Source organism: Podarcis muralis, chromosome 2, assembly GCF_964188315.1.
Source record: "Podarcis muralis chromosome 2, rPodMur119.hap1.1, whole genome shotgun sequence".
Taxonomy (NCBI): domain Eukaryota; kingdom Metazoa; phylum Chordata; class Lepidosauria; order Squamata; family Lacertidae; genus Podarcis; species Podarcis muralis.
Genome location: NC_135656.1, coordinates 70,607,472 through 70,620,348, shown reverse-complemented (window position 1 = coordinate 70,620,348; position 12,877 = coordinate 70,607,472). Strand labels below are relative to the sequence as shown.

The window sequence follows — 12,877 nt, the reverse complement described above, 5'->3', positions numbered from 1 at the left end:
GGTACCCCTTGGATGTTTTCTAGGACTGAGGGATACACTTTTGAAAGGCTGTTACTTTTGCTGAAAGGGACATTATTCCTCAGTGTTTTTAGTAATGCTCACACAAACCTCTGAATCCTATATGACCCAGCTGCTGAGCAGTGAGAGCCAAACACAGCCTGTGCTTTGTGTTTTTGGAGGCCTCTCCATAGAACGGCCAAGGCTGTATCGGGCTCTTTTTGGCCCTGCAGGATGTATGAGCAAAAGAGACCAGAGAGCTGAATTCTCCCAGCCAGTAAAATGAAGCAATGAGTTCTCCTTATTTGTGGGTATTTTGCCAACAAGGAAGGGATGCCAGCAAATGAGTCCAGAGACCACCAACCTGGAGAGGAAACACTAATCAGCCTCCCACACCGTGGCCAAATGTCAAGCAGTGAGTGGGGCTGAAAAGCTGTTGGCTGCAGTGCACCAAAGGATATGGATACCAAAGGAGGCTGGAGGAAGGAAGGCAGAACAGTGCAGAGATGGAGAGGGAGAGGGAATCAGAGCAGGAGGAATGAGGAGGGGAATGATGGGCTAGGCAGAGACTGTGTTAAACAAGAAGAGCAGCCTAAGACTTCTCACCAGCAAACATCACCAGTAAGTTCCTTCATTGCAACCTTCAAAGGTGCAGAAGAGGAAGTACTCATGTACATATTGTGTTAATGCCACTGGATAAGCCAGCACAGTATGGTGTATACTGGTTGGCAGTGGTTCTCCAAGGCCTCTGGCAGTTGTACACTCTAGTCCTGCTAGCTAGAAATCCCTTTAGCTGGCAATAAAGGATCCCAGCGTGGCCCTTCTGCATGTGCTCTGCCACCAATCTATGGTTCCTCCCCAGGCCTACCATTCGATAAGTATGTTTTTTTCTGAATTATTATTAAATGACAAATATTACCTTACATGCATTCATTCATTTAAAACCGAACATCTGAAGCTTCTTTCTACAAAATCAGACCATTGTTCCACCAACTGTGGAGCCAAGCCCAACTTTTCTGGCTTAGAATAAATTTTCATTGCATGCAAAGTCCCCCGAGGAAGAAGCAATAGGTTCAAAATACACTGAATTTTGTTCTGTATGAATAAGCTCTTCTCTGCATTCAATTAAGTTCTGTGACTCATTGGCCTTTCTAAACTGGAACTCTTTGCTTCAACAGGCATCAGGTCTCCAGAGTCTCAGATGGAGGTATTTCTTAGACTTGCTTCTTAACATCCTTTAAGTAGAAATGCCAAGGAATGAACCTTCTGCCCGTAAAGCCTGTGTTCTGCCAATGAGCAATGGCTCAATGTGATTCCTTGCACCATACAGGAAGCTCACTAGCCAAAGATGCATGTAAAAGTGAGCAGTCTGTTTCACACGTACACTCTTCCAAACATCTTGACATTGCAACATTGAATGTATGGCATGCAACATTACCAGGGACAGATAAGCATTTACAAAACCTCTGGGCTTTGAATGTTGAAAAACATATTTGCACTGGAGTGGGGACAGTGCCCTAGTGATCATCTGAAGATCTCACCCATACTTACTGTGCCTGGACGTGGATAGGGCATTTTGCCTGTGTAAGGCATCCACTGGTAGTTGGGACCTTCCTTGTGGGCAAAAGGTCCATTGAAGACCATGCGGATGTCAGCCATGGAGTAGACACACACAGCAGACCCTTTAAACACAGACCTGTGCAAGGAAAGGGGTGGGGAGCTGTATTAGTCCAAAGGGTGGCTATGTCCTTCACATATAAAAGCTGGCTGCAATGTTCCATCCTTGCCTTCAGCAGATATTCTCAGGCATCCTGACCTCTTGGCTGTCACAGCTGCAAAGGGGAAACATGTTGTGCATCTCTGTTCAGCCTTGGCTGCTGGCAAGCCCTTGAAATGTCCTTAAACCTTTGTGAACATGTGCAACGACATAGACCCCAGAGAAACAGGGATTTCCTGCCTGGCACAGAGCACCAAGCCAGAAAAGAGGTGGGGGTGGGTAGGATAAGACAATGCAATTTTGGTGCTCTGGGGCCAGCCTCAAGCAGCTGCTGGAGAGTTATCAGGCCACGTCCCCAAGTTATAACATTCCAGGATTAGTTGTTCCAACCACAAGCACTGAGAAAAATGGCATTAGCTGCTGCTGCTTGCTGGTTTAACAAAGGACCTGACGCCCTCTTGACCCCGCAGAGGCGTAAATAGATCCTGGTGTGTGTGTATGTACGTACTCCACCTGCCTACCCCAGGGGATCAAGTCATCAACTACAGCTGCCATAGCTAAGTTTGTGGGAAAACCCCAAGCTTGGCAAGCAAGTGCTTCTGGGCTGTATTCCAGCTCTGCCAGAAAATTCCAAGGTGACCCTGTCTAAGACCACATTCCCTTCTTGGCTAGAAATGGAACATATCACCACAAGATGGAATGGTGTCTGCTTTTGGAACTTTTTCTGCTTCAGAGTTAAATCTGGGGTTTTGCCTTGTAAAGTTGTGAGCATGAACAGGCATGAACATGGAAGGAAGGTCTCCAAATTCTGTTCCCTGAGCACTCACCCAGAGGCAGCAAAAACAGCATAAATTATGGGGTTCTTCACATCCTGGGTCTGCTGGATGAAGACGTCCTCTTGAAGAGAAAGGAGAGAGTTAGCAACTCATGGCGTGTGTTTTTTGGGGGGGAGAGAGGGGAGTCTGAGTCTGAAAAGAAGAACTGAATACAGTGTTGCCTTGAGATAGTCAAAACAGAACCAATTCACCGAGGACAGAATTGGGCATGACAAAAGACACATGTCTGCTACTGCTGCTGCTCTGTGTCTCTTTCCTCCCCCTTTTTTTTGGTAATGTCTAATAGAACACACCATGTGGAGTGATGCCATTGGGCTGGGCATTTTCTTTCTGGCTATAGCCATTGAGATGAGGCAGGTGCAGATACACACGTTATGAAGATGCCAAGCTATACACTTTATGTTTCACCCGTGCTACTGGGAAGAAGGTGAAAAAACTTCTAACATCTAATTTCACCTTGAGTGAAGTGAGGCAAATAAATCAGGAAACTTGGCAAGGCAAGCTGGCCCAGCCCAGACCTTGGGTCAGGGTCAAGCAGATATAGGACCACAGTGGACTATGCCAGACATTAGTCAAGCCAGACGGTGGCCATAGTTAAGCCAGGTCAAGTTAATTTGTTATGACGTGCGTTCCAACTAATGTCCTTAATAGTAGCTAATAAAAACTTTTGTTCTTTCTAATAAAAAGAATGATAAGTCATGTCAGTAGGACTGAATTGCCTATTTATACGACTTTCATATCAGGCAGAGATGTGCTCAGGTTTCTTTCTCATTTAGATTCACATTGCGATTTCACAGTGAGGCCTGCACAAGAGTGTCCCATAGTTGTCACTTCTAATTCAGCCCCAGCTGTGGCAGAAGAGAACACTCTCACTCAGGCAAGAACAATGGCTATGGTGAGGCTCTGAGTTCATTCCCTCTCCAAGAGAAGTCAGGAAATCAAGGTATCCTGCAGACCATCTGGTAGTGATTTTGGGAAGCAAAGCAATTGTAGGGAAAGGGACAGTGCTAATTTGCTCTCTAGTAGGAGACAATCCATCAAAGGCCACTGAAGGTGATAAAAGCCTCACTGGGGTTGCTCGCAGAATGACCAGCAGCCATCTGTCTGGCCTGTGTTGAGAGAAAGCTGGCTGACAGCCTACTTGGAGGTGGGTCTGCTGCCTTTGCCAAGAATGGGATCCCCAAACTCAACTATGCCAATGTTGGATGCCTTCATTTTCTCCTACCCCCGAAAACAGCAAGACCAAGTCAAGCTGACTCCTTGTGTGAATGGGCTTCCACACAGCATTTGCACAGTGGGATCTCTCTCCCCATTTTTTGATAGTTGCTGAAAGCTTGTTAATGAAGCATCACAAAAGTACTTGTGATGGATCTCAGCTACAATTTCAAAATTCAGCTGAAAACCTTCTTTGGAATAAGGTTTTACAGCATTCCTAATATGCAAGGATATATTTTCTGCTTTTGTTTAAAAGTTTGTTTTAAGAAATGCAAAATTTGTTTGAAGGGCCTTTTTACAGAAGCATACTGCCCGACAAACCCTCATTCAAAAGAAAACGTTAATGAAAAAGACATTGCTGTTTCTTAACCTCTTCCTTTCTTCTTCTATCTCAGTCCTTCTACTTAAGCACATGTGGCTATCCTCCAAACTGCCTTTTACATTATCTCCAACCTGCTCAGATGCCACTGTTAGTTTTCCTACAGCTTTGGCTAAATGTCAATGTTTTACTTATCTGAACAAGTGCATCATATCAAGAAGCATATGGCTTTGAGAGCCTTGGGTATTATTTTCTCTGATTGTGGCACGCTGAAAATTAGCTGAATACTTTTCTATTATAATGGGAAATCTGCTAGGAACATTAGGGTTGTGGCAGATCCTTAGAGGACTATACTAGATAATTATGAAGATCTCTTCAAGCCATAAAAACCAGCTGCCTTCTCCACAAACATTGCAATTTTCCTATATACAGTGATCCGGAGGTCAAGTACTGGGCACCTTGTATTCCTTGTTCTGTCAAGCCCCAGGAGACTCTTAGTTAGAGATTTCTGCTATCAGCACCCCAGTAAGGTAGGTGAAATTTTCAATGCTACATTTGAGTCAAGTTTTTTCAGGGCTGGTCCCACTTAGTATCATCAGATTTAATCACATTTGAGTTTAGAGGGTAGGCTATTAGTTTAGAACGGATAACTTGCAGACATATATAAGCCCTGGTAATTCTTGATTTTTTAAAAAATAAGCATCAAGTACATTGGCCAACTTCTATATTCATTGAGGACCACTCTATTCTTCACAAGGAAGCCTGTGTGCCAGAAGTGTAGACTGCTGCACAGACCACCAGTATGAGTATTTGGGCTCTGTACTAACATTACCATCACTTACCAGGCAGGGCTTCACAATTATGTGCTTAGGAACAGCACTACATAGAAATATATACATGCAACATACACAGTCCACAGGAAATGTGTAATGCTGTGAAGTGTATTTCTATTCCTAACATTTGCGGGGGCAGGGGGATTCAGTGAAAATGGTGTGCAAACTTCTGACTGGACCTTGATTAAAATTTAGGGAGAGCTGATAGGGGCTCTGGAGAGTAGATCCAGCCCACAGGCGATTAGGTGGAGATCATTAAATGTCTATGCCTCCACTAGTCAGGGCCCCTATTAAGATGTCAGGTCCCTTAGCATTTAAAAGTCCTGTCTACCATACTCCCCTTCCCCCACAACGTCCCATTCCTCACTGTACTCACGGAGTTCATCAAAGTGTGTTTCAATCCCATCAGGCCCTGGCACAGAGCAGATGAGCCGTGCTTTCAGGAATGTGCTCCATTTATTCACCAGACAGCAGTGGCCTCCATCATCATTCTAAATAAAAGGAAAGCAGTGTTCTGGGATACAAAAAGTGTTATGGAAGCTACAGTGCTTTTGCCTGCAGCCACATCAGTGTTTGTAATGTGCACGGCTAGGATTGGGCTATCAGACACACAACTTTTATTCTGTACACTTCCGTACAGTGGGACACAACAGAAACAGGGCAAAGAGTAATGACCACAAAGGAATGCCCAGTTACTCCAGACTCCCAGCTATTCACATGCTATACCAAAGAGGACAATATAGGAAGGAAGCAGCAGAAACAGTGGCAGTGGAGGAACTCAGAGCAACAATGGCTTCTGCCATTCACAAGAGATGTTGGTGAACTACTATATATTTTGGAAAGTGGTTTGTCTGTCTATCCATTCATTCATTCTCTATACACTGACACCTTGTTTATTTGTTCTTTTGTTTATTTGTTCTCTATACAGACAGCTCTCAATATATTACAGTGGTGCCCCGCAAGACAAATGCCTCGCAAGACGAAAAACCTGCTAGACGAAAGGGTTTTCCGTTTTTGAGTTGCTTCGCAAGACGATTTTCCCTATGGGCTTGCTTCGCAAGACGAAAACGTCTTGCGATTTTTTTTTGCTCCCCCCCCTTTTTCTAAGCCGCTAAGCCGCTAATAGCCTTTTAGCCGCTAAGCCGCTAAGCCTTTAATAGCCGATAAGCCGCTAAACCGCTAATAGCGCTAATCCGCTAATAGGGTTGCTTCGCAAGGCGAAAAAACCGCTAGATGAAGAGACTCGCGGAACGGATTAATTTGTCTTGTGAGGCACCACTGTATTGCCAAACTTGACACAAGGATTTCTGAGGCAGAGGTGGGGGTCTAATTTGATGCTTGGGTGCCATGTGCCATTTTGAACCAAGATGGTGGACTTAAATGGGACTTCAGGATGACTGTGCTCATTTTTTACATAGGTTCGGCTGCCTCTTGAGATTTCATCATCAAACTTGGCACAAAGGTTACTGAGGTTGTTGTTGATTTTGGAGTGCTGGGTGCCAATTTTGATTCAAGATGGTGGACCAAAACATGACTTTACTCAGTTTTGGGGGTGAAGGAAGCAAATTCACAAATTACACTATTTAAAAATCACAGTATTTATTGGTTTCTAAAAATTCCTAGACAGTGCCAGGAACTCTTTGTTAATGGTATTATAGAGAAGGGTCCAAATACATGGAATTTATAGTAAACTCTCAACCAAACCTATGTTCATTCATCCTCAAGACCTACCAGGCAAATGCGACCAATGCGGGAGTAGACAACAGGACTCTGTGGGGAATCGGTAGATTTCTCTCGGAAGAAGAAATAGAGCTTGTCATCATTCCTCTCTGCGCTGTCTGGAATGAGCTGTGCATGGACAAACGCTGGGTCTGCAAAAAGTAGTTTAAACAGTAACATGGTCTGAAAGGGTGAATGTTCTTTCCAGACTCCAGCACCCAGAGCTTTTGTGCTATATGTGATTCCTCACCAGCCCATGGAGGAGGTCACCTGGCCATTGTTAGAAGAACCCTAACTGCCTTCAATTTAAAAATGGCAGCTTATACTTGAATCTGGGGGCTAAATAACTCAAATCTTAAAAAGGTTCCTTAGATGTGTACTCAGGTTGATGTATGCAGTAAACTCATGCAGCCACAATAATTCATCCCCATTGGAAGAGGTAGCACCTCATATCTAGATGCGTGAGTTTTCTTCCTCATGTCTCCCCTCCAATACTGCACTGGCAAAGATTTGAACTTATCTTATTGTTGTAGTGAAAAAAGCATATTGCCAGGTGACGACATTGGCTCAAGCCCCTATCACCTGACAGATGCTCCTAGCACATTACTCTGAAACATGTTGTTTACTTAGCAAAGTGCAGCAATTTGTCTCACACCCTGCACAGCTTTGTCTGAGAGATGTTTGTTTTTATTCAAGAGCAAATTATTCATTGAAAAGTGATATAGGGTGAGGACTGGCTCCATGCACAGGCTTGGGCCCACCCCTTTGAAGCACACATTTACTTCATAGAGCTCTACACTGACATATTGCGGCTCCTTCAAACAGCTCAAGTGGAGAGAACAGAATGTAGGTATCTGTCCTAAAAACCAAAATTCTATAGGTTTTTCTATTATAGTGGGTGCTGAACCCGATACCTAGTCTTCCCCAAAGCTTGGAGAAAGAGAGATTCAAAGAAAACAGAGTTTTCTGTTCTCAGTTGGTCAAAGAATAGAGCAAGTTTTAATAGCATAACGACAGCAAGATTTGCTAGTACAGTGGTACCTTGGTTCTCGAACAGCTTAGTTGTCGAACAAATCAGCTCCCAGATGCCGCAAACCTGGAAGTGTTCCGGTTTTTTGGAAGCCGAATGTCCGACACAGCTTCCGCTTGAGTGCAGGAAGCTCCTTTCCATTATTGTTTACCCACACAGATTTTGCTTTCAAAAGCTGCCATGTAAATTTTTGATGGGACCAACCTCATCCTAAAAGAGAGCTGAAATGTGGGTAGGGTGCAGTGGTATAATGGAGGGAGAACACCCCCTGGTACATTTTTCAGGGCAGGAGCAACAATGTCATCTGCCAGAGCACCAGGGTAACTGACAGACCTTCCTTGCTCTGGCAAGTGAATGAGGCAATATGTTTGTGAGGCTTTCAAGTTTGTCGTGTATCGCCATAAAGGAAGTCAGAGTATGAGGAAACTAATCAAGCAGATGGCATATACGTATTTTCTTTTCTTTGATGGAGTCCCTGCTTTCCTGTAAGATTGTCTGCATTTCTGGTAAAGCAAAAGATAGCCTTTCAGCTGGCTGAAGATCTTTTGCTAAAGCTCAATGCATTTAATGAACTGAAACTGTACCATTAGAAGTAATCCTCAGAGTTCAACATAGCTTACCCCCAGGAAATTATGTATAGGACTTTTTGGATTCTCCTTGTAGATGAGCTATAAGGGGTGTCAGGAGCTCCTGAACATTAAAATTCACGACTATGCCACTGGTTGAGTGGAAGAGTGAAAATCTGAACACGTGTAGTATGTGCCATGCAACTGTTACTTCACTGTGAGACTCAGGACTGATGCATCTGACAAAAAAAGGTCTGATCCAGGAAACCTATATAACAACAACTAAGGCTGCAATCCTATACACACCTACCTGGAAGTAAGTCCCAATGAACTCAATGGGACTTATTTCTGAGTAGACATGTTTAGACTTACACTGCAAGTTAAGATGCCATAGGCGTGTTGTTTTTCCTGCAACAGATTAATACATCTACCGCTTTCAAACAAGTCCTGATTGTTCAGTTCAGGGCTCACATTTTGCAGTACCTTTCCTGATCTGTTATGGAATCCTTTTGTGGTCACACAAAATAGTGTTAGCCGAGGTTGAAAATGAAGATTTACGGAATGCACTTAAGACGCAATCAAACAGCTTCTAGGCATTTCATCTCTGTCAACATTTGCTCAACTTGTGCATATATTATTCCATTTTATTTATTTTAAAACATAAGTCCCACCTTACAGCTGAAAAGCAAGTCTCAAGGTGGCTTACAAAAACATTAAACTACATAGTTATAAAAATAACTGTAAGAACAAAAGCTGCTTGTTTCTTCAGTCTATGGTGGCTCCTCCTGGCAGGCCAGCAGTTACTGATGTGGTTTATTGTGGCATGCAGACACTGCCACCTTGAATCACAACAAATGAGTCAAATGACCTGCTCAGATCAGAAGACCTGTGGAATGAGTCAGCAAGGAGCACACATGGGCCTAGTGGTTATACAGAGTTGTCCTAAATCAGCTCTTTGGCTCTCCTCTCTATCCAATCTTTCCAACTTAATTAACTGGTGTCAATCAGGTAGGGCCCGTGTTTTAAACCAGTAAATGTTCTACAACACTAGGGAAAGGACCACTTCTATAGATTAACACTTTCTTGAAATTCTGTTCAATGCCCCAAATAAAAGCTGTTTCTGAATAACTTCAGTCAATGCTTCACACTCTTAAGGCTTGTTATGATCCAAACTTCAGAAAAGAATTCTGAATCCGTTGCTGCCTTTGGTACTAAAATTCTTTTACTGGATGTGATGGTGGCTTGTCCTGTATCACAGGCCAAAACTAGGGAAGCAAATCTTCATGTCAGTGTAGAAAAGAAGTTGACATAAAGCTCAGTGAGTTAAGCAGCTGTTTGCTAGGCTGCTGCAGGAAACATGGCCATGTGATTGATTAACTAAGCCTTCTTAGTCTACAGTGCTGGAGTACTGAGCTCCATTCCTTGTATCACCTCATTTGTAATGCAAAATGAGGTAGTTTAAGAGTTCTTTACTTACACAGCTCAGCTTGAAAAGGGTGAATAGCAATTGAAATCACAGGCAGGGAAAATTGCTTTACTATGGCATCCCAAAACTGAGAGGCAGGTAGTGCTTCTCAACTTTTATGAAATGATACCCTCCCCCAAAAGTGACTAGTTCTTCTGCGTCCCCCAATGGCACAGTGATAAATTTTCAAGTGCAGGAGCTCATCATGACATCTGAAGGAGCGTCTCCACCCCCATCGTTCAGCCCGGACACTGAGATCCAGCGCCGAGGGCCTTCTGGCGGTTCCCTCATTGCGAGAAGTAAGGTTACAGGGAACCAGGCAGAGGGCCTTCTCGGTAGTGGCTCCTGCCCTGTGGAACGCCCTCCCAGCAGATGTCAAAGCAATAAACAACTATTTTACTTTTAAAAGTCATCTGAAGGCAGCCCTCTTTAGGGAAGTTTTTAATGTTTGATGCTGTACTGTTTTTAATATTCAGTTGGAAGCCGCCCAGAGTGGCTGGGGAAACCCAGCCAGATGGGCGGGGTATAAATAATAAATTATTATTATTATTATTATTATTATTATTATTATTATTATTATTATTATATGACAGACTCTGCAGTAACACACCCCCTGAGAGTCCAAAAGTGTGGCTGTGTTGATCCATGGATGCTGGTTGTGAAGACCTGCGTTCACATACCTGATTAGCCGTGAAGTTCACTGGGTGACCTTGGGCAAGTCACTCTTCTCAGCCTAGCCTACCACACAATGGGTGGGATTCATCTTCCCATCAGCAGAAGCCCTGTGCTAGGGCTTATGTTTGCATAGTGGAGCTTCCCTCCCCTGCCTCCCCTGCAATTGGCCCTGGGGGAGTCAGGATAACCCCCAGAACAGTGCATGAGGAAGGAAAGGAGGATCCTTCCATCAGGCATGCAGAGATGCTTGCTGTAATGGAAGCTCAACATAGCGCATTGTTGATTTCTTCCCAGGGTCATTATGAGGAGGAAATGAGATAACTCCCATACTTGCCACCACAAGCTCAGTGGAAGAATGCTTGTAGCAGTACTACTACTACTACTACTACTAGTAGTACCCCTCCCATCTGACTGGGTTGCCCCAGCCACTCTGGGCGGCTTCCAGCATATATAAAAACACAGTAAAACATTAAACCTTAATAACACCAAGCAAAATGTAATGCGCAGCCTTTTTATATGGTGCTGAGGTTCATTTTGAACTGTTTGTAACAGGCTGTGGGACAATTATGCTGCTTTCTAACATACGTTTAATGTAAAAAACAGATGCCCACTTTAAAACAGTGCAGGAAAGGCTCTTGCCAGGTAAATAAATGAATACAGCATGTCCTGCCTTCCAACCCCGCAAGCATACAGCACTGGCAAATCCCAGTCTTATGGATGACATCCTCTCTCCTACTGGGGAAAAAGTACTAGAGAAGTGCTGCCTGCCCCACACTACATGTCCCTCACTCATGTGGAAATCTCACCTGCCCAGCTTCTTTCACATCATCTTATTTCCCAGACAACCAGCTCATACTGTGATGGACAGGCCCTAGGTCTGCCTCCTAGTGACCCAGCAACCAGTGAGAGCTGGTGAGTCTATCAGAAAATCAGGAAAGAGAGTGTGGAGTTTAAGTTAGATGCTGACCGTTTTAGCAGAGATTTGACTCTCGGTGAAAGAAAAATTAAAAGCCAGTGTGGGCAGTTGCAGATGGTTAACTGTCTGAGAGGGGTTAGCCAGGCAGAGCAAACTGGTCTTGATTCCCTGAGGGGAAGTAAAATCCTAGAAGGGGCTGAGTGGGTGTTGCAGGTTAGAACACTGATAACCATTTTAAGTGGGAAAAGTCTACCTGAAACTTGAGCTGAAAAATAATGCTAAAAGTTTCTCTGTAAAGAAACATACAGTTTTGTTCCAGAAGTGCCTTATCCTCATCCTCTAGGTGGGGAGTGAGTAGGGCTGCCATACGTCCGGATTTCCCCAGACATTACCAGGATTTCAAATGCTGAATTGACACCCAGGGGGAACCTCTGAAAGGCGGCGGTGTCCTGGATCTTAGGAAAGTGAATTGAAAAATCATGTTTTCTTGGCGTTTTTGTAAAAAAACAAACAAAAAAACTCAACTTCCAGGGTGTCCTGGTTTTTATTTTTTGAAATACGGCAACCACAGGAGTAAGTGGACATTGGGCAGCCTTGACACAAGTGCAACGCCTTGCTGCTCTACTTAAATATAAACCCTACTATGAATAGTTAAGTCTAGGCCTCTCCTGTGTAAGAACAGGGGGAGTTTCATCTAGTGACACACCCATATTACCGGTCAAGTTACACCCATATTACTTTCTGTCACACATACACTACTGCTTTCTTACACACATACTACCACCAAATTCCTGCACCCACATAACATTGGTGTGCTGAGGTAACACCAACATAAGTTGTCAGGAACACAACTCTATGCATCCATCCAAGAGAAGCTGTGTACCATACTTTGAAAAACTCTGGGCCTGAGCTGTTCATAAGTCTAATGTCAGTAAACTTCATCATTAGTACCAAGCATTCCCTTGCTTTGGGGGGGGGGGGAGCTGTAAGATTTATGTGGCTGCAAGCACACCTGTCTGCCTTAAAAGCTTTTGTAAGAATATCTTGGAAGCTCTGCAATTTGGGGATATGTTGGTATTTTCTCTAGAGCCATCACTGCTAAAGAATTGCCATGGAAGGCAAATGGTCACCCTTATAATCCAGCATTTGCTTTCATAGATAGCTCTGTTCGGGTTACTAAAATGACATCTCCCTAAATTTGATTCCCAACCCCAGTTTACTCAGCTGTTTTTGCTGCTTCACAACAGCTGGAGGTGCAACCAAAAAGGAAGCTGAGACCTTCTCTCATTGGATCCCTTTCCATGATGCATGCTGGAGGAGAGAGGGCAGGAGATTAAATGCCCTGGATCAGTTATCAGAAATGACAAGAATACAAACCTGCCCTTCACCACCAACTGTGTGTAGAGAAATAATTCCAGGAGCAAAATGCTTTTAAACGCACAAAAGGGGACATATACCAGAGCCAAGGAATTAAGCAAAAAGAGAAACTAGTCAAATACCAATACACTCCTGAAATGACCAGATGTCTTAACTTAGCACATATATTTTCTTTATGGAAAGAAAATTATAGAAGACAATGACTTCTTCAG

General features: G+C 43.7%; 1 protein-coding gene across 7 annotated transcripts in view; it reads right to left on the bottom strand.

Moving 5' to 3' along the window:
• Positions 1-12,877, bottom strand: part of SEMA3F (semaphorin 3F) — a 122,978-nt gene that overhangs the window by 11,169 nt on the left and 98,932 nt on the right. For all 7 annotated transcript variants that reach the window (XM_028718636.2, XM_028718642.2, XM_028718637.2 and 4 more), the window contains 4 exons: positions 6,649-6,788; positions 5,294-5,408; positions 2,542-2,611; positions 1,549-1,693 (listed from right to left, as the gene is read on the bottom strand). In XM_028718636.2, the coding sequence (XP_028574469.1) occupies positions 1,549-1,693; positions 2,542-2,611; positions 5,294-5,408; positions 6,649-6,788 (470 nt within the window). The remainder of the gene's footprint in view (positions 1-1,548; positions 1,694-2,541; positions 2,612-5,293; positions 5,409-6,648; positions 6,789-12,877) is intronic.